This window comes from Pristiophorus japonicus, chromosome 1, assembly GCF_044704955.1.
Source record: "Pristiophorus japonicus isolate sPriJap1 chromosome 1, sPriJap1.hap1, whole genome shotgun sequence".
In the NCBI taxonomy this organism is placed as follows: Eukaryota; Metazoa; Chordata; class Chondrichthyes; family Pristiophoridae; genus Pristiophorus; species Pristiophorus japonicus.
Genome location: NC_091977.1, coordinates 299,925,113 through 299,944,630, shown reverse-complemented (window position 1 = coordinate 299,944,630; position 19,518 = coordinate 299,925,113). Strand labels below are relative to the sequence as shown.

The 19,518-nt window shown below is 43.9% G+C and overlaps 1 protein-coding gene across 5 annotated transcripts in view; it reads right to left on the bottom strand.

The window, feature by feature from the left end:
* Positions 1 to 19,518, bottom strand: part of LOC139271360 (arf-GAP with SH3 domain, ANK repeat and PH domain-containing protein 1-like) — a 525,010-nt gene that overhangs the window by 172,706 nt on the left and 332,786 nt on the right. For all 5 annotated transcript variants that reach the window (XM_070888507.1, XM_070888511.1, XM_070888508.1 and 2 more), the window contains one exon: positions 18,704 to 18,773. In XM_070888507.1, the coding sequence (XP_070744608.1) occupies positions 18,704 to 18,773 (70 nt within the window). The remainder of the gene's footprint in view (positions 1 to 18,703; positions 18,774 to 19,518) is intronic.

Here is a 19,518-nt window from a genome sequence, read left to right as displayed (position 1 = left end):
CTGCGCAAAACTGGTACGTTGTTGTTCATTTGATAGCGGATTTGCAATGAAATATAGCTGGCAACCTTACTGAAAATGTCAATTAAGGCTACTCTAAATTTCAGACCATTAGACATTTTGTACGACCCATTTATATTGGTTTAATCAAGTCTGTGCAGCTTGTTCCATAATGTTCCCAATGCAGTACTATGGTTGTGATGTGACTAGTAGATTTTTCAAGAGACTTCTTTTCTTCTTAGGCACTCCCTTGGAGTCGAGGATGACTTGCTTCCTCACTAAAAATGAGTTCTCAGGTGACTGGTGAGTCTGATGCGGGACCTACAGTCTCTGTCACAGGTGGGGCAGACGGTGGTTGAAGCGACGGGTGGGTGGGGTGCTTGGGTTGTCGTGCGCTCCTTCCACTGTTTGCACATGGCCTCTGCTTGCTCCCTGTGAAGAGACTTGGTCTTCGGCGCCTTCCCGGATGCTTTTCCTCCATTTTGAGCAGTCTTGGGCCAGGGATTCCCAGGTGTCGGTGGAGATGTTGCACTTTTTCAAGGAGGCTTTGAGGGAGCCCTTGAAGCGTTTCCTCGGCCCACCTGGGGCTCGCTGCTCATGTCAGAGCTCTAAGTAGAGAGCTTGCTTTGGGAGAGCTTGCATGTGCACGATCTGGCCCTTCCATTGGAGTTGATCGAGCGTGGTCAATGCTTCGATGCTGGGGATGTTGGCCTGAGCGAGAAAACCGATGTTGGTGCATCTATTCTGCTAATGGATTTGCAGAATCTTGCGGAGGCAGCGTTGGTGGTACTTCTCCAGGTCTTTGAGGTGCCTGCTGTACATCGTCCATGTCTCTGAAGCATTTAGGAGGGCGGGTATCACTACTGCTCTGTAGACCATGAGCTTGGTGCCGGGTTTGAGGTCCTGTCTTCAAACACTCTTCCTCAGGCGACCGAAGGCTGCACTGGCACAATGATGGCGGTGTTGGACTTCGTCATCGACGTCTTCCCTTGTTGACAGTAGGCTCCCAAGGTATGGAGAATGGTCTGCAGTTGATTCCCAGGTTATTCAGTAGTTGTGCTTTTTGGCACGCCCATGGACCTCACGTCATGGGAAAACTTTGAAGCTACTTCACATAAATCTGATACACAGATGCTGTGGTGATTTTCTGCAACGATAAAATGCTGGTATGATGTATTTATTCTGTGCATGCAGAACATCTAAAAATGATTTGTGAAGGAAAAAAATAAAGACTTTTATATAGTTCCTTTCACGACCACCAGTCGTCCCAAAGCGCTTTACAGGCAATGAACTACTTTTTGAAGTGTAGTCACTGTTGTACTGTAGAGTACAATCCAGTACTACAAAATCATTCATTTGCTATGAGCTTCCTGATTATTTATATTACATTATCCCACCATTTCTTGCATACAGGTGCAGCGTCCAGAATCCGGAGTTCTGGAATTCGGAATGTTCTAGAATCCGGACTCCGAGACGATCGGTGGCAGGGTTGTCCGGAATCCGTAAAATCTTCCGAAATACAGACCCAACGACCCTGCTGACCTCAGGGCCTCGCTGCTGCCCGACCTCGGGCCTCGCCGCCGCTCGTCTCACCGCCGCTGCCCTTACCTTGAGGCCTTCTCGCTAGCCCGCCCCACGGCCTCCTCAGCGCAAACACCTCCTCGACGGGCCCCGCCCGGCTGGCCCGACAACATCGTTGGCGGGGCCGGCCCCATGACGACCTCCTCAGCGGGGCCGGCCCCACGACGACCTCCTCAGCGGGGCCGGCCCCACGACGACCTCCTCAGCGGGGCCAGCCTGCCCGAACACATCCTCGGTGGGGCCGGCCCCCGCCCAACAACATCCTTGGCAGGGCTAGCCCAACGACGACGTCCTTGGTGGGGACCCGCCCAAACAGCTCCTCGGCAGGTTCCCTTCCCCCTTCTGACGTTCCGAAATCAGGAAATACCCAAACCTGGGCTTGGATGTTTCCAGATTCGTGATGTCAGGAAAACATTCCAAAGTCCAGAAAAACGCGGAATCCGAAACGGCCTCGGTCCCGAGGGTTCCGGATTCTGGACGCTGCACCTGTATTAGTTTATCTTACAGATAGAACTTCCCCTGACTCTGCTGTTTTGTGATTGTTGAGGGCCTGGATGACACCTCTCCCACTCGTCCTGGAACTGGTGCAGTGGATGCTGGATCCTTGCCGTGCTGATGTACTGCTGCTATGTCAATACACAACTTCAATAGTTCTGTTGGTTGACTTACTGATTGGTACAGCATGAAGATAGTTAATTTCAGTTAACTTGAGTGATTCAGCAAATTGCTTGTAGTGAGGGCATTGCCCATTCATTGACTGCCTCATGCAACAAAGGAACGAATATAAATGCGATTAGCAAGTTACTGTGATTGGTATTTTGAAAAGGATTGGGTGACTACTTTATGACTAGATTTGATATGAAAGGTGTTGCAAATAGCTTAATGTGAAGTGTAACAAAGATTTTTTTTAAATTGCAGCTCCGATGAAGAGTTACACCTAAAATTTTAAACTCATTAGTACTTTCCAAAGATGCTGACTAACCTACTGATTGATTCCAACAATTTTTGTTTGTGCTAAAAGATTTAATGTGAATGGTGTCACTTTGGCTTGGAGACCTGAATGCTTTCGGGAATTGTTAATGTGATAGTTTCAAAGCTACTTAACGAAAGAGTCTTAGGAGAATAACGGGCAGCTTTTGGATTGTATAAGGAATTAGCTGCTTTAGTGAGGCAGGAGGTGGTTATTAATGACCAGCAGTTCTGCGTGGGGACTGGTTATTAGTGGAGTCCTACAGGGATCACTGTTAGGGTCGTTGTTCTTCCCCATCTTTATCAATGATCGAAATGAATACATTGGGGGGATTTATCCACAAGTTTGTGGATGATGCAAAATTTGGTGCCCCTGTTAGGAGCTTAGATGAGAAAAATAGATTACAAGCAGATCTTGATAAGCAAATAAGAGTGCTTAGGATGTAGTGTCTGGACAATTACATGCAAAACAAGAAATACTATACTGTCCTTTTATAGGCCTCATTCACAATACTGTGTCTAGCTTTGGTCCCCTTACCTCAGTGTTGGACAAAATACGGCCCGCAAGCCATATACGGCCCACCAGGTCATGCTATCCGGCCCACTGGATGGGACAGAAATAGAAGGTTAGCCAGAGCTCGAGCTGCACATTCGTCTGTGCACTTTCACTTCTCATAGGTCAGAGACAGACTCGAACTGCAGCCAAGGAAAAACCATATTAATAGTTCATTCAAATGAATAATTTGCAAAAGCGATTCTCCCTGGCCCGATTTTAAATGATCCATTCCGTGATTCTGGGCCCCAATGATGGACGTCCATACCCAGAATGCACTGCGACATTGAATATGCCCTATCCATTTTGGCTGCTCATCTCCACAACTCTTACCGAAGAAATATTTCTTCTCCTGTATCCAGGGTACGTCGGCATGGGAGTTTTCATCTGGCACCAATTGGGACAGCATTAGTAATCTTTGCAGAGGGGCATAAGGATGACTGATGTGGGGAATTGATGCAGACACAGGCACTAAAGAGGGTACAGTTCTATTTCACAGCACTGATTTACAGAGACTAGAAGATATCACCACATTTTCAAGTTTTATCTTTGATTCATTTCGAAGCCACATCCAATACTGCACATGTTGTGTTTGTAAGATAGTATCTGATGGCCATCTGAATTTGTTTATGTTTATGCAATGTTCCCTCAAATTTTATTCGCGCGCGGTCCCTTTAAATTTGCTGTGCGGTCGACCACTATGCAGCTGCACATACGCTGTATCTCTTCTGGTGGCAGGAGCTGGGGAGCAGCCTGCACAGGATTGTGTGATTGTTGCGCGACCATGCAGCCACGTGCCTTAGGGGGAACACTGGTGTGTGACCCCCAACAACTCACCAAAACTTGTCAAGTGGCCCTCCAGCCCAAATAATTTCCCACCCCAACCTTACATGGTAGGTGATAGAGGGCATGAAAAAGGTTCAGAGAAGATTGATACCAAGCTTAAAGACCTTTAATTACCACAATGGTCCGAGAGAGCTCGTGCTTTTTACTCTAGAAGAGCAGACTTAGCGGAGATTTGATTGAGGCTTTTAAGGTTTAGACTCCCAGTCCTGGGGGCTCTAGTTGCAGTCCCGCTTGAGTTGCAGCATTATATGGTGATTGCAATTGCATGATTGGGTGGTGATGGGGCCAGGGGTGCGGTTTTGGGTCATGGCCTGTACATTGACAGTATAGAGCAAGCTTGTTGCACCAATTGGTCTCTTCCTGTCTAAGTTTTTTTGACTCAGATAGGTAAGGAAAGATCACGGACATGAGTACAAGTTACATCAGTATAGAACTAGGTTAGATGTGAGACGATATTGTTTTTTTGTGGAGAGTCATCAATTTATAGAACAAGTTGCAGCTTGTGCAGTGAGTGCAAATTCAAGAGAGAGCTGGTTGAGTTCCTGACTATGGCTGACATGACTACATATAGAAAGTAGGTGGGATATTTGGGAATGTTTCCCCCAGAACTTGAATGATTGCCTTCGGGGATCAGAAAGGAACATCCCAGAACTTTTTCCCTCTAAATGTTTGTATATTTTGTCTCTCCCAGGAGATTGCATGACTGGCTGGTCGTGGGGTCAAGGGTGCGGTTTGAGGTCATGGCCTGTACATTGACAATATGGAGTAAGCTTGTTGGACCAATTGATCTCTTCCTGTCTGTCGTGTTCCTAAGATCGTCATAGTGCATTGCTGCTGTTCTGGACTCTTTTCCAGGTGCATTCTTGAAAAGCTATTTGGAAACTCCTCAGCCACTGAATTTACTACTGTTCTGGGTTTGCCTCGGCCTTCGGCTTCCACAGGCCTTTGTCCTTATTCAGTGAGCAGATTGTGCTGTTTCTCCACTGAGACCTTTGTCATAAGAACATCATAAATAGGAGGAGTAGGCCATATGGTCTTGTTGAGCCTGCTCCATCATTCAATAAGATCATGGTTGATCTTAGACCTCGACTCCACTTTCCCGCCCGATCCTATTATCCTTTGATTTGCTTAGAGTCCAAAATATTATCAATCTAAGCCTTGAATATACTCAACAACTGAGCATCCACAGCCGTTCCATTATTTGTCAGACCTGTCTATACAACTGCAGCAGACTTTGGACCTGTCCCTCATTGTAAAACCAGAGGAGCAACATCCTCATTTGCAATAGAAGCTAAGCCCCTCTCCAATGCATTATCCACACCACTGCATAATGCAGCAGGGGTTATTGCAAGTGACACTGGTGTTAGCAGGCTGCCACAATACAAACGAGTGGAGAGAAAAATTCCTCGTCATATGCAACCAATATCTTGAATTTAAGCAGATCAAGAAGGATAACATTGTTAAACATGTGACCAGGATGCAACCAAAAACACCATCACTTACAAGTGAGAAGTGTATGATCAGATTGTTGCAATGCAGATGTACAACAGGATCAACCATTAGAAGCTCATCAATGCTGTAACTTATAAACTTCCATGTCATCGTAAAAAGTCTCTTGCCATTCAGTAATTCAGCTGAAGAAGCATCGTTAGTGGTATTTTCCAAGATGCATGCCAGCCAGATACTGCAATATCACACAACAACTTATATTTATATAGCGCCTTTAACGTAAAGAAAGACTTGCATTTATATAGCACCTTTCACGACCACCGGACGTCCCAAACATAATAAAACATCCCAAGGCACTTCACGGGAAAATTATCATACAAAAAGAACCGAGCCATATAATGAGATGTTAGTATAGATGACCAAAATCTTGGTCGAAGAGGTCAGTTTTAAAGAGCGTCTTAAAGGAGGAAAGAGAAGTGGAGAGGCGGAGAGATTTAGGGAGGGAATTCCAAAGCTTAGAACCAAGGTAGCTGAAAGCACGACTGTCAACGGTGGAGCATTTAAAATCGGGGATGTTCAAAAGGCCAGAAGAGATGGAGCACAAAGGTCTATGGGGATTATAGGTCTGGAGGAGATTATAGAGATAAGGAGGGGCGAGTCCATGGAGGGATTTGAAAACAAGGGTGAGAATTTCTAAAGAGGTGTTTCTTAACTGGGAGCCAGTGTAGAAATTAATTAATATTTTCTATAAGTTTGTGGCTAAGCTTAGATGAGTGGGGGGGCTGGAAAGTATAACTTTGGCAGAAACGATAGAAAAACACGCTATCTTAAACTAGGCGAACCGGCTAGCGTAGAGACAATCATAGAAAATCAAGCTGCACGAACATGTTATAAGATAACGGAATACAAAGGAGGATTGAGACACTCTAGTTTGTCTGTCAATTAACAAAAAATAGAGTCAAGGACAAGATGGTCATATAAGACAAATAAGTCTGGGAAGGAGTTCACAGAAATTGCTTAATCATAAAAATATATAATGATGTAGCACGTAACTAATCAGATAAGAGGCGCACAGAAATGATAATAAAATTGTATGTACCAATGAAATTGTTGTAAGTTAGCGAGGACTTGTGACGTGTTAGGGGAAACAACCAATGGAAAACTTCCGCGCTTCTGCTTCATGATTTTGTATGTATTTTGAATGTATAAAAATAGCAGCCCAAAGCTGCTTGGCTGGTTGTGACACCGAGTTACTGAATTCATGTAGAGCTGTTTCTCCCTTGATTGAGTTCTTTATAATAAACAATTCTTTTCTCCGAAACAGGCTTATGTTGAGTATCTTTGTAATACTCCACAACAATAATGTAATGGTGAGAGTTTCAGAGAGAAGACAGAGAAGCTCTGAAAGCCAACTTCAACTCAATTGTCCAGTTGTACATTCTCTTTCTCTGATCAACTGTCCGAGCTGACAGACATCAATAGTAGCTGCAGAAGCCACACCAATCGACGTAACATACATCTTCAAGTTCATGAATGCATTTGTAGGTAGCATGGCTCGCAATGGCAGTTTACCCACAGAGCAGATCATGGAAGAGGACAATATCACCACCTTTGACCAGGACTCTGCTGATGCGCCTCTTCTTTTTGGTGGCAGCTGCTTCAATGACCAGTGAACTGTTGCCCAGATGTTCCCCCACATAGAGGTCTGAAACTATCTAAGAATCACTGGTGAAGATCAAGTTAAGCAACTGATTTCCCCTGATAATCTCTCTAATACACTGTGCGAGATTTATAAAAACATCCACAAACTACTTTTATTTATATCGCGTCTTTAACGTAGAAAAACATCCCAAGGTGCTTCACAGGAGTGTTATAAGATAAAACATATAAATTTGACACTGAGCCACATAAGAAGAAATTACGGCAGATGGCCAAAATCTTGGTTAAAGAGGTAGGTTTTCAGGAGCATCTTAAAGGAAGAAAGAGAGGTAGAGAGATGGAGAGATTTAGGGAGGGAGTTCCAGAGCTTTGGGCCTAGGCAGCTGAAGGCACGGCCACCGATGGTTGAGCAGTTATAATCAGAGATGCTCAAGAGGGCAGAATTTGAGAAGCTCAGACATCTCGTGTTGTGAGGCTGAAATAGATTACAGAGATGGGGAGGGGCAAGACCATGGAGGGATTTATAAACAAAGATGAGGATTTTGAAATTGAGGCGTTGTTTAATCGGGAGCCAATGTAGGTGGGCAAGCACAGCGGAGATGGGTGATTGTGACTTGGTGCGAGTTAGGACACGAGCTGCCGAGTTTTGGATGACCTCAAGTTACGTAGTGTAGAATATGGGAGGCCAGCCAGGAATGGCCAAGTCTAGAGGTAACAAAGGCATGATTGAGGGTTTCAGCAGCAGGTGGGAATAGTTGTTGAATAGGAGGCGGGCAATGTTACGGAGGTGGAAATAGGCAGTTTTAGTTATGCCACGGATATGTGGCCGAAAGCTCATTTCAGGGTCAAATATGACACCTTGGTTGCGAACAGTCTAGTTTAGCCTCAGATAAATGCTAGGGAGAAGGGTGGAGTCGGTTGCTAGGGAACGCAGTTTGTGGCGGGGACCAAAGACAATGGCTTCGGTCTTCCCAATATTTAATTTCCAGTACTGGATGTTGGACAAGCAGTCTGACAATTTAGAGACAATGGAGGGGTCGAGAGAAGTGGTGGAGAGGTGGAGCTGGGTGTCGTCAGCGTACATGTGGAAACTGACACTGTGTTTTCGGATGATATCGCCAAGGGGCAGCATACAGATGAGAAGTAAGACGGGGCCAAGTATATATCCTTGGGGACACCAGAGGTAACGATGCGGGAGTGGGAAGAGAAGCCATCGCAGAAAATTTTCTGGCTACGATTAGGTAGATAATAATGGAACCAGGCGAGTGCAGTCCCACCCAGCTGGACGATGGTGGAGAGACTTTGGAGGAGGATGGAGTGGTCAACTGTGTCAAAGGCTGCAGACAGGTCCAGGAGGATGAGGAGGGATAGTTTAACTTTGTCACAGTTACAAAGGATGCCATTTGTGACTTTGATGAGAGCCGTTTCGGTACTGTGGCAAGCACGGAAACCATATTGAAGGGATTCAAACATTGAGTTCAGGAAAGATGGTCACGGATTTGGGAAGCGACACCACGTTCAAGGACTTGGGAGAGGAAAGGGAGGTTGGAGATGGGGCAGTAAGCTAGCAAACACAGCGGAGTCAAGGGTTGTTTTGTGAGAGGGGTGATGACCGCAGATTTGAAGGAGAGGGGAACAGTACCCGAGGAGAGAGAACAGTTAACAATGTCGGTTAACATGGGTGCTAAAAAAGTTGGGTGGCCAGTAGTTCAGTGGGAATAGGGTCAAGGGAGCAGGAAGTGGGTCTCATGGATAAGATAAGCTTGGAGAGATCAAGAAGGGAGATCAAAGAGAAACTAGAGAAAGATGAGAGTTTAGGGCCAGGGCAGGGGGGAGCCTCAGAGGAAGTTTGGCCCTGTGGGCTAAGGGAAGGAAGGGAACTCGCAGAGGCAGCTGAACGGATGGTCTCAATCTTTGAGACAAGGAAGTCCATGAGCTCCTCACACTTGTTGAAGTTGACTGTGGTGGAGACAGGGGAGAGGGGTTTAAGAAGATGGTTAGCAATAGAGCATAGTAGCCGGGTGTTATCTTTGCATTCCAGAATGATCCTGGAACAGTGAGCAGTTTTTGCAGACACGAGTAGGACCCAATAATGCTTTCTGTTTTGTTTTGTTACACATGAAAATCTTTCCCCCCCCCCCCCCCCCCGCAAGATAAACTCTTTTCATATGAATTGTGCTGCTGAACACAAAACGTAATTTTGGAGTCCAGTGCAATAAATGGAATATTTGAAACTGGTTAATTGTTTGCTGTTGATGGAATTCCCCAAATACAAACTGTTCTGTTGAACATTACACATAATTTGTGAGCCCAGTGCATTAAATTGAATATTTTAAACTCTGGATTACAGTTTTGCTTTTGATAGATTATGGCCTTTTTCTATGGTGTACTATATATGGATTACTTGCCTATTGAACTCTTGATTATTGATGTTAGGGGACCAAAATATAACACAGACTGACAAGTTTGTTTCCACTTGATTGCTGAACTATGTGCTTCAAAAAAGACAAAAATAAATGTAACCAATAATAGTGAGAATCAAAATTATTTTGGGACATTTAGGGTCATGAATGGGCATGTCACCAGTATGAACAGGAGCTTTGAATACCATTCAAATATAGTTTCGATCCAGAGCTGAAGGAATTTGTTCCAGCAATCCAGTGTTTTCCACCTCCCAAGAACCTACTTATTATCATTTTATTGAGCATGCCCTGAGAAACCATAAATCAATTCAGTAATTGCAACAGTGGTAGAAGCATACACTTTTCTACTCAAGAAACAGTAATGTTACTGAGACAACTCCCCCATACACTCATAGCATGCTGCCCAGTAATTATTCAGAACTGCTGACTGTAAAATATAGCATTAAACAGTTTGATAATTATTACTATTATCTGTTTGCCATCATCACAAATTAATAAGACAATGATACAGGGTCTAACAAGGGAAGCTGGGACAGATGATTTTTGCTCACTGCTAAGATATGGTTGCTTATATAGGAACAAAAGTTTCAGCTTGTTACATTGGATATCTGTACCGTGTAGAAAAAGGATTAGGCATGTCAGCTAAATATTTAAAATAAATATATAAGGATCTTACAGCAATGCCAGCTTTCTACTGCATGCTTCAATCCATCTAGCCTAAATCCTGACCAATCTGCAGCATTTACTTCGACTCAATTTAAATTCAGGCCCTCAGATTGAGACTGCCGAAAAGTGTAACAATTTTGTTCTTTGGATCTGTATCCAGTGGAGTTATGTTCTTGAACAAAACTATTTGCATTACTGCAATATAAACGTTTACTCAATTAGAATTTACAGATCATATAATTATCATGGACTCTCCTTCCCTTACTAACAACTTATCAATTAACTACATTTTTAAAGTTGATTAGAAGTACAGAATTTTGTTTACATTTACTTAAGTAAAATCTCAGATTCAGAAATTATTTTGAATACTGAACAGCTAAAACTATTAGGACTAACAGGAAATATATTTGTTTTCTTCTATCCATTTCAATAATTTTTTTTATATTACGCGTGAATCCCCCATGACATTGCTTGTGCTGAGTTAGAAGATGCTCTTAATTCACAGTCAGTTAATTCAACTATGATAATTCAATTTTTAGAATTAAATTTGTACTTTACTGTATTATTTAGGTTGCTTAGATAAAATTATTATTTTTTTTTTAAGTGCAAAAAACTTTCAATTAACAGGAGTGGACTGCACACATTTTTGAAAAGTGAGATGGTAAAAGTGTAATAGAGGAATGGTGGGCTATAGGCCAGAATTTTAATATATTATATAGATGTACTGTGGTGTTGCTCACAGGAAGTCAGTTAGGAAATACCACATCGTCCAAGTGGATCCTCTGCCGTTCAATGAATATAATGATACGGTGTTTTCTAAGGGCAAGTGTTTCGCTATGTAATCAATAAAGTAATATTAAGTGAAGATCACTTACCAAAAAAAAATCAAAACAGAAATCCATGTGCTGTTTTACTGTAAATTTATATAAAATGCTACATGCATATAAAGAAAATCTCATGTGGTGTTCCTCACAGTAAGTTGAAAGATATGTTATCTGATCAGGGGCAGTGGGAAAGAAGTATTGAGGAATTGGAGGGATGTTGGGGTTTGGGAACAATAGGAGATGGCGATTATCATTGTATCAGAGTGCTGGAAGAACGGTCCAGGGGTTTGGGAACACTAGGATGGTGGTGGTGGGAACAGTTGGAGAAAGTGCCATATAGTCTGAGCTGTGGCACAGTAGGGAGGGTGGTGCTGCAGTGTAAAACTTCACATGATATTGAGGAGGTCAGGTCAGAAAGAACTGAGGAAAGGGGTGCAGGAGTTAGCAGCACTTTGGAAAGAAGTAACAGACATTGGTAGACCTGAGAGTGGGATGTTGCAGTTATGGAATTGAGTTTGGGGACAGGGTGGGGGGGGGGGGGGGGGTCTTCATGTGGGGCAAGCAGCATGATAATGGGTGGTTTTGTCAGGGATAGATCGGCAGTGGAGAGGAAAAGATATTGGGGGAGAAATTCAGACGCGCCTCATTTGGGGCGGTAACCCAGGCGGAGCGGTAAGTTGAATGCCTTCAAAAAGTTTGCGCCTCTGACCAGAAATTTGTCAGAATCGGGGGAGCTAAATCAGCCATTGCACACCAGAGTTGGGGGGAAAGTTTGGATAACGAAAGTTTGGTCAGTAAATTTGGCGGACCCATTGCGCACGCACAGAACTCCAAGTCAGACCCCGGCAACAGCCGAGTCTTAAAGGCGCAGCACAATAATGCATGTATTAAAAGTTTTCAAAATCACTGGTTTTCAATCTCTACTGTTATGTTTGCCTGCTGCTGCAAACTCAGAGGCTCACGCACCGTGCTCTGTATAAATGTTGCACTGACTAACCGCCGAGGGAAGTGCTTCCTCATCCCTTTAAGTAGCCACCAGTTAATGACTCTACAAGTCTGTACCGACCGCTTTTCCAGACATTGTTCTTGGCGGCCATTAAATGAGGTGGCCACACCAAATTTTCCAACCGGGGCGCAAGTGTGGGCATTGCACCAGGAATACGTCCTGATCAGACTGATCGTCAGCTAGGCGCTACTGGTTTGCGCCCCCGGTGAGCCTCTGATGAATTTTCGGTCGAGGCGCTAAACACTGCCGCTCCCGGTCGGTAACCTCTTACACTCTCATTAACGTCTCCTCCGGATGCAAACTGAGGCATTCGGCAACTGAAAATCCAGCCCATTGTGCTTGGACAACAGCAGTGTGTGGTGAATCTAGATTGACAAGTGAGGTGGGCTGGGTGGGTGGATGGAGATGGAGGAGGAACATGACTGGAATTTGAGGCACAAATGATGACAGGTGGCATCAGAGCAGGTGGTGACAGACAGTAGGAAGAAAAAAATGGGTATCTGGGGTGAGTTCTTGGTGTAGTAGGCAGCAGGGGGGAGGAGGAAAGGCATTGCTGTAGCAGCAGGAGAGGGAAAATGCACAGATGCTCATGTAAATAGAAACAACTAGATGCTTGGAGTGGATGAACATGGCAAGAGGTTGTAGAAGGGTGTGGGCAGGGCAGATGTGCAACAAGAGGTGGTAGGATGGAGTGGGGTGAGCAAGTATGGGGGCTTGGTGGGGGTGCAAGTGGCACTCACCTCTTGATCCCTCTTACCCCACCCACCACACACTCACCCCTCTCACCATACCCACCACCGTCTCCTTGCCTCTGCCGACAGTTAATTGGGTATTGATAGAAAATGTAATTAATTAATTCTATTTATACAGCATCCTATTCTGTTGAAACATCTCAAAGTGCTGCAAAATACAATACTCTTGACTGTTATGTAGGCAAATTAATTAAATACAATTTATTTGAAGAAATTAAGCTTTAGTGATAGTGGGTGGAAGAGAATAAGACCAGACCAACACTCCTCCCTCAACTATCTCCACCAGAACAGATTAATTGGTAATTTTCTCATACTGTTTAATAGGACCTGTTCTGAACTTTCTTTACCCTGTGCATTAGGTGGCCAGAGATATCCTGCAAGGAAAAAAGGGGAGGCGTCCACCGAGATGAAAATAAGAACCTGCAGATTTATGTTAAAAAGGTAATCAGAGGGTTGGAAAATGCTTCAAATAAGTGCCAAGATTTTCCTAGACCTCCAAGGAAATAACATTTTTTCACTATCAGAACTCATTGCTCCCTTCAATATTTGGAAAACCACTATTATAAAAATTACCATCTTATGTACTTCAGTATTTTCCCTCTAACACAACTGATGTTATTGGGTATAACTGCAGCTTAAGTCATGACAAGTTCACGTCCCACTGTTGTGCCAGTGTTGACCCCATTTTAGGGCTGGTTATCACTTGCACTTCGACTTTTGAATTATCAACTTTTTGAAGTTGTTCATCGGCTGTTTCCAGTTTTGTAGGATGGCATGTATATAACTGCTTTAGTTTCTCCACCCCACCTCCCAAGTATGACACAGAGATTTGAGCATGACATTTGAAATGTCTTGAATGGGAAATACATACTAGATTTATAGATATATAAATAATAGATATAGTTTAAGTAGATAATCTATATATATATATATACACATATATATATACACATACATATATATATATACACATATATATACATATAATGTGTATATATATATATATATATATATATATATATTATATATACACAAACATATAATATATATATATATACAAACATATAATATATATATACATATATAGATTATCTACCTACTTTAACAGTGACTGCTGATGACATCGTTGGAGGTTGTAACTCGTAGAGCGGACTAGGGAAAATCAGTGGATGTGGTGTATTTGGACTTTCAAAAGGCTTTTGACAAGGTCCCACACAAGAGATTGGTGTGCAAAATCAAAGCATATGGTACTGGGGGTAATATACTGACGTGGATAGAGGACTGGTTGGCAGACAGGAAGCAGAGAGTCAGGATAAACGAGTCCGTTTCAGAATGGCAGACAGTGACTAGTGGAGTGCTGCAGGGCTCAGTGTTGGGACCCCAGCTCTTTACAATATACATCAATGATTTGGATGAAAGAATTGAGTGTAATATCTCCAAGTTTGCAGATGACACTAAACTGGGTGGCGGTGTGAGCTGTGAGGGGAACGCTAGGAGGCTGCAGGGTGACTTGGACAGGTTAGGTGAGTGGGCAAATGCATGGCAGATGCAGTATAATGTGGATAAATGTGAGGTTATCCACTTTGGTGGCAAAAACGCGAAGACAGAATATTATCTGAATGGCGGCAGATTAGGAAAAGGGGAGGTGCAACGAGACCTGGGTGTCATGGTTCATCAGACATTGAAAGTCGGCATACAGGTACAGTAGGCGGTGAAGGCGGCAAGTGGTATGTTGGCCTTCATAGCTAGGGGATTTGAGTATAGGATCAGAGAGGTCTTACTACAGTTGTACAGGGCCTTGGTGAGGGCTCACCTGGAATATTGCGTTCAGTTTTGGTCTCCTAATCTGAGGAAGGACGTTCTTGCTATTGAGGGAGTGCAGCGAAGGTTCACCAGACTGATTCCCGGGATGGCAGGACTGACATATGAGGAGAGACTGGATCAACTGGGCCTTTATACATTGGACTTTAGAAGGATGAGAGGGGATCTCATAGAAACATATAAGATTCTGTCAGGACGGGACAGGTTAGATGCGGGTAGAATGTTCCCGATGTTGGGGAAGTCCAGAACCAGGGGACACAGTCTTAGGATAAGGGGTAGGCCATTTCGGACTGAGATGAGGAGAAACTTCTTCACTCAGAGTTGTTAACCTGTGGAATTCCCTGCCGCAGAGAGTTGTTGATGCCAGTTCATTGGATATATTCAAGAGTGAGTTAGATATGGCCCTTATGGCTAAGGGGATCAAGGGGTATGGAGAGAAAGCAGGAAAGGGATACTGAGGGAATGATCAGCCATGATCTTATTAAATGGTGGTGCAGGCTCGAAGGACTGAATGGCCTACTCCTGCACCTATTTTGTATGTTTCTATGAACTAACATGCATACAGCTGATAGTGAATCATCCCTGGGTTTATAACTGCATTTATAATAATATTAATTCAGTTTCTTTCTTTGGGTTCCGTTAAATCTTTGAAATCATCAACACTCATTCCTTTTTTTTTAAATAAAGTGTCTTAAAACTGACAGAAATGGCGAGAATGCAAGGACAATTTAATAGTTTGTGTAGAAAAAGGCAGTTTATTAACTCAGTTTATACTTGGCCTAGCCCCACCAGGAACTGGGTTGAGATTGCTCAAACTAATTTTTAGTAAGACCTTTAAGAAATTTTTATTCCACTGACATGCGCTAGATTCAAACACAGGTTCTGGAAGAAATGGTCGTGTTAATTTTACTGTAGATTTCTACCAGGATTCTCCACATGTTCAAATGAGAGATTTGGAGCAAATTAAATTCAGGGATGTGTTGAGTCGCATGAAAATGTGTAGCGTTATGCACCTGGGCCAATCAAATGCCGAATATACTTACACCCTTCTGGCAACAGAATTAAAGTCAGTAGTGAAAGAAAGATTTGGGTGTTTTAGTACATACTTCCTAAAGGTTCATGCCTTTAGCTAAAGCAAACAGAATTCGAGGTTGTAATCACAGAATGACTCACAATAAAACAAAGTATCCCAACAGTGGATAATCAAGGTGCTACGGGAGGAAAGAACTTAATACAATCACCATCACTAAAGTAGTAGTACTCGGTAAAATAATAGGACGAAAGGCGGCCAAGTCCCCTGGACCTGATGCATTGGCTGTAATCTACCAAAATTCTCTGGATTCTGGGGAGGTCCCAGCGAATTGGAAAACCGCAAATGTAACGCCCTTATTTAAAAAAGGAGGCAAACAGAAAGCAGGAAACTATAGACCAGTTAGCCTAACATCTGTCGTTGGGAAAATACTGGAGTCCATTATTAAGGAAGCAGTAGCCATCATCATCATAGGCAGTCCCTCGAAATCGAGGAAGACTTGCCTCCACACTAAAAGTGAGTTCTTAGATGACTGGACAGTCCAATACGGGAATTACAGTCTCTGTCACAGGTGGGACAGACAGTGGTTGAAGGAAAGGGTGGGTGGGGAGTCTGGTTTGCCGCACGCTCCTTCCGTTTGCTTTCTGTATGCTCTCGGTGATGAGACTCAAGGTGCTCAGCGTCCTCCCGGATGCTCTTCCTCCACTTAGGGCACTCTTTGGCCAGGGGCTCCCAGGTGTCGGTGGGGGTGTTGCATTTTATCAAAGAGGCTTTGAGGGTGTCCTTGAAACGTTTCCTCTGGGGCTCACTTGCCATGTATGAGTCCCGAGTAGAGCGCTTGCTTTGGGAGTCTTGTGTCAGGCATGCGAACAATGCGGCACGCCCAATGGAGCTGATCGAGTGCGGTCAGTGCTTCAATGCTGGCGATGTTGGCCTGATTGAGGACACCAACATTGATGCGTCTGTCCTCCCAGGGGATTTGTAGCATCTTGCGGAGAGATCGTTGGTGGTATTTCTCCAGTGACTCCAGGATATAGTCGACGTATTTACTGAGGTGTACGAAAGCATGGGCCTTATGCTAAACATCAATAAGACAAAGGTCCTCCACCAGCCTGTCCTCGCCAAAGACCGCCCTAAGTGGAGGAAGTGCATCCGGGAGGGCGCTGAGCTCCTCGAGTCTCGTCGCCGAGAGCATGCAAAAATCAAGCGCAGGCTGCGGAAAGAGCGTGCGGCAAACCAGCCTCATCCGTCCCTTCCCTCAACAACTGTCCGTCCCCCCCTGTGACAGAGATTGTGGTTCTCGTGTTGGACTGTACAGCCACCTAAGAACTCATGTTAAGGGTGGAAGCAAGTCTTCCTCGATTCCAAGGGACTGCCTATGATGATGATGATGACATAAAAGGTTACTGCACAAGATAAAAGTTCACTGGGTTGGGGGTAATATATTAGCATGGATAGAGGATTGGCTAACTAACAGAAAACAGAGAGTCGTGATAAATGGGTCATTTTCCGGTTGGCAAACAGTAACTAGTGGGGCGCCGCAGGGATTGGAGCTGGGGCCTCATCTATTTACAATCTATATTCATGACTTGGATGAAGGGACCGAATGTAATGTAGCCAAGTTTGCTGATGATACAAAGATGAGTGGGAAAGCAAATTGTGAGGATGACACAAAAAATATGCAAAGGGATATAGACAGGCTAAGTGAGTGGGCAAAAATTTGGCAGATGGAGTATAATGTGGGAAAATGTGAGGTTATCCTCTTTGGCAGAAAAAATAGAAAAGCAAATTATAATTTAAATGGAGAAAAATTGCAAAGTGCTGCAGTACAGAGGGACCTGGGGGTCCTTGTGCATGAAACACAAAAAGTTAGTATGCAAGTACAAGTAATCAGGAAGGCAAATGGAATGTTGGCTTTTATTGCAAGGGGATAGAGTATAAAAGCAGAGAAGTCCTGCTACAAATGTACAAGGTATTGGTGAGGCCACACCTAGAGTACTGTGTCCAGTTTTGGTCTCCGTATTTAAGGAAGGATATACTTGCATTGGATGCTGTTGAGAGAAGGTTGATTCTGAAAATGAAGGGGTTGACTTATGAAGATAGGTTGAGTAGGTTGGGCCTATACTCAATGGAGTTTAGAAGAATGAGAGGTGATCTTATCGAAAGATATAAGATAATGAGGGGGCTCGACAAGGTGGATTCAGAGGGACAACGTCTCAGAATAAGGGGCTGCCCATTTAAAACTGAGATGAGGAGGAATTTCTTGTCTCAGAGGGTTGTAAATCTATGGAATTCTCTGCCCCAGAGAGCTGTGGAGGCTGGGTCATTGAATATATTTAAGGTGGAGATAGACAGACAGATTTTTGAGCAATAAAGGAATAAAGGGTTATGGGGAACGGGCAGAGAAGTGGAGCTGAGTGCATGATATTAAATGTGAAGCAGGCTTGAGGGCCACATGGCCTACTTCTATTTCTTTTCATTTGATTGAGGTATAGAAAATAAAAGTACGAGATTGTGGTTATGTGGATCAATTATTTGAACTCAGTAGGTTAGGGAGGGCCAAGGGTCACGCTTACAAGTTATGTAAGGGCAGAACTGTTGAAAAGGTTTCTGGCTCGTGCAGTAAGTGTTGATCTGATGTATTCCTTTAAGAGAGAGCTGTACCAGTTTCTGGCTGAGGCTGAGATCACCTCGTATCCTGTAGGTATCCTGTAATATAAATGAGGGTCCATGTGATGATCTGGACTCGTTTAGATTGCCAAAAATGTTTTCCAGATGACTTCCCTAATTTTTCGCCTCTCCCAGAAGATTACATGGCGGGTGGTGGGGAATGTCAGTATCGTGATATACTAGGCATCACAATTATATGGGATAGGCTAGATATGCTAGTGCATCTTTTTCTATTTATTATTTTCATATGTCATCCTTTTTTAATGAGGAAAACTTATTTATTGTTTTTCAATTCTGCTACTCTATTTGCATTTCCATGTCTTATTTAGTTTGATCTTCAATGAATTTCACAAATTGCTCGAGTTAATGCTAATGCCGTAATCAATTAGCTTCTTAATATGTGATAAAAACTCCCAAATTCTTTTGCTCTAAGAAAATATGTACAGACATTACTCACAGTTGCATGTGATATAGTCAAGTAGCCGTTCTTGACTGTGCATTTTCTTCTCTGCCAAACCTTTCGAAGGCTAAAATGACAAAAAAAGTCCAAATAGTTACTTCATGTGGTATAAAATTAGTGGCATTACAATATTCTTACTTATCCTCACATCATCATCAGCACAGGCAGTCCCTCGGAATCGAGAAAGACTTGCTTCCACTCCTAAAGTGAGTCCTTTGATGGCTGAACAGTCCAATGCGAGAGCCACAGACCCTGTCACAGGTGGGACAGACATTCGTCGGGGAAGGGGGGGGTGGGACTGATTTGCTGCACGCTCCTTCCACTGCCTGCGCCTGACCTCTTCACGCTCGCGGCACTGAGATTCGAAGAGCTCAACTCCCTCCCGGATGCACTTTCTCCACCTAGGACGGTCTTCAGCCAGGTACTCCCAGGTGTCAGTGGTGATGTCGCACTTTACCAGGGAGGCTTTGAGGGTGTCCTTGTAATGTTTCTGCTGCCCACCTTTGGCTTGGTTGCCGTAAAGGAGCTCCGCATAGAGCAATTGTTTAGGGAGCCTTGTGTCTGGCATGCGATCTATGGGGCCTACCCAGCGAAGCTGATCGAGTGTCAATGCTGGGAATGTTAGCCTGGTCAAGGACATTGATGTTGGTGTGCCTTTCCTCCTAGGGGATTTGCAGGATCTTGCGGAGACATCGTTGGTGATATTTCTCCAGCGACTTGAGGTGTCTTCTGTACATCGTCCATGCCTCTGATCCATACAGGAGGGCAGATATTACTACAGCCCTGTAGACCATGAGCTTGGTAGTAGATTT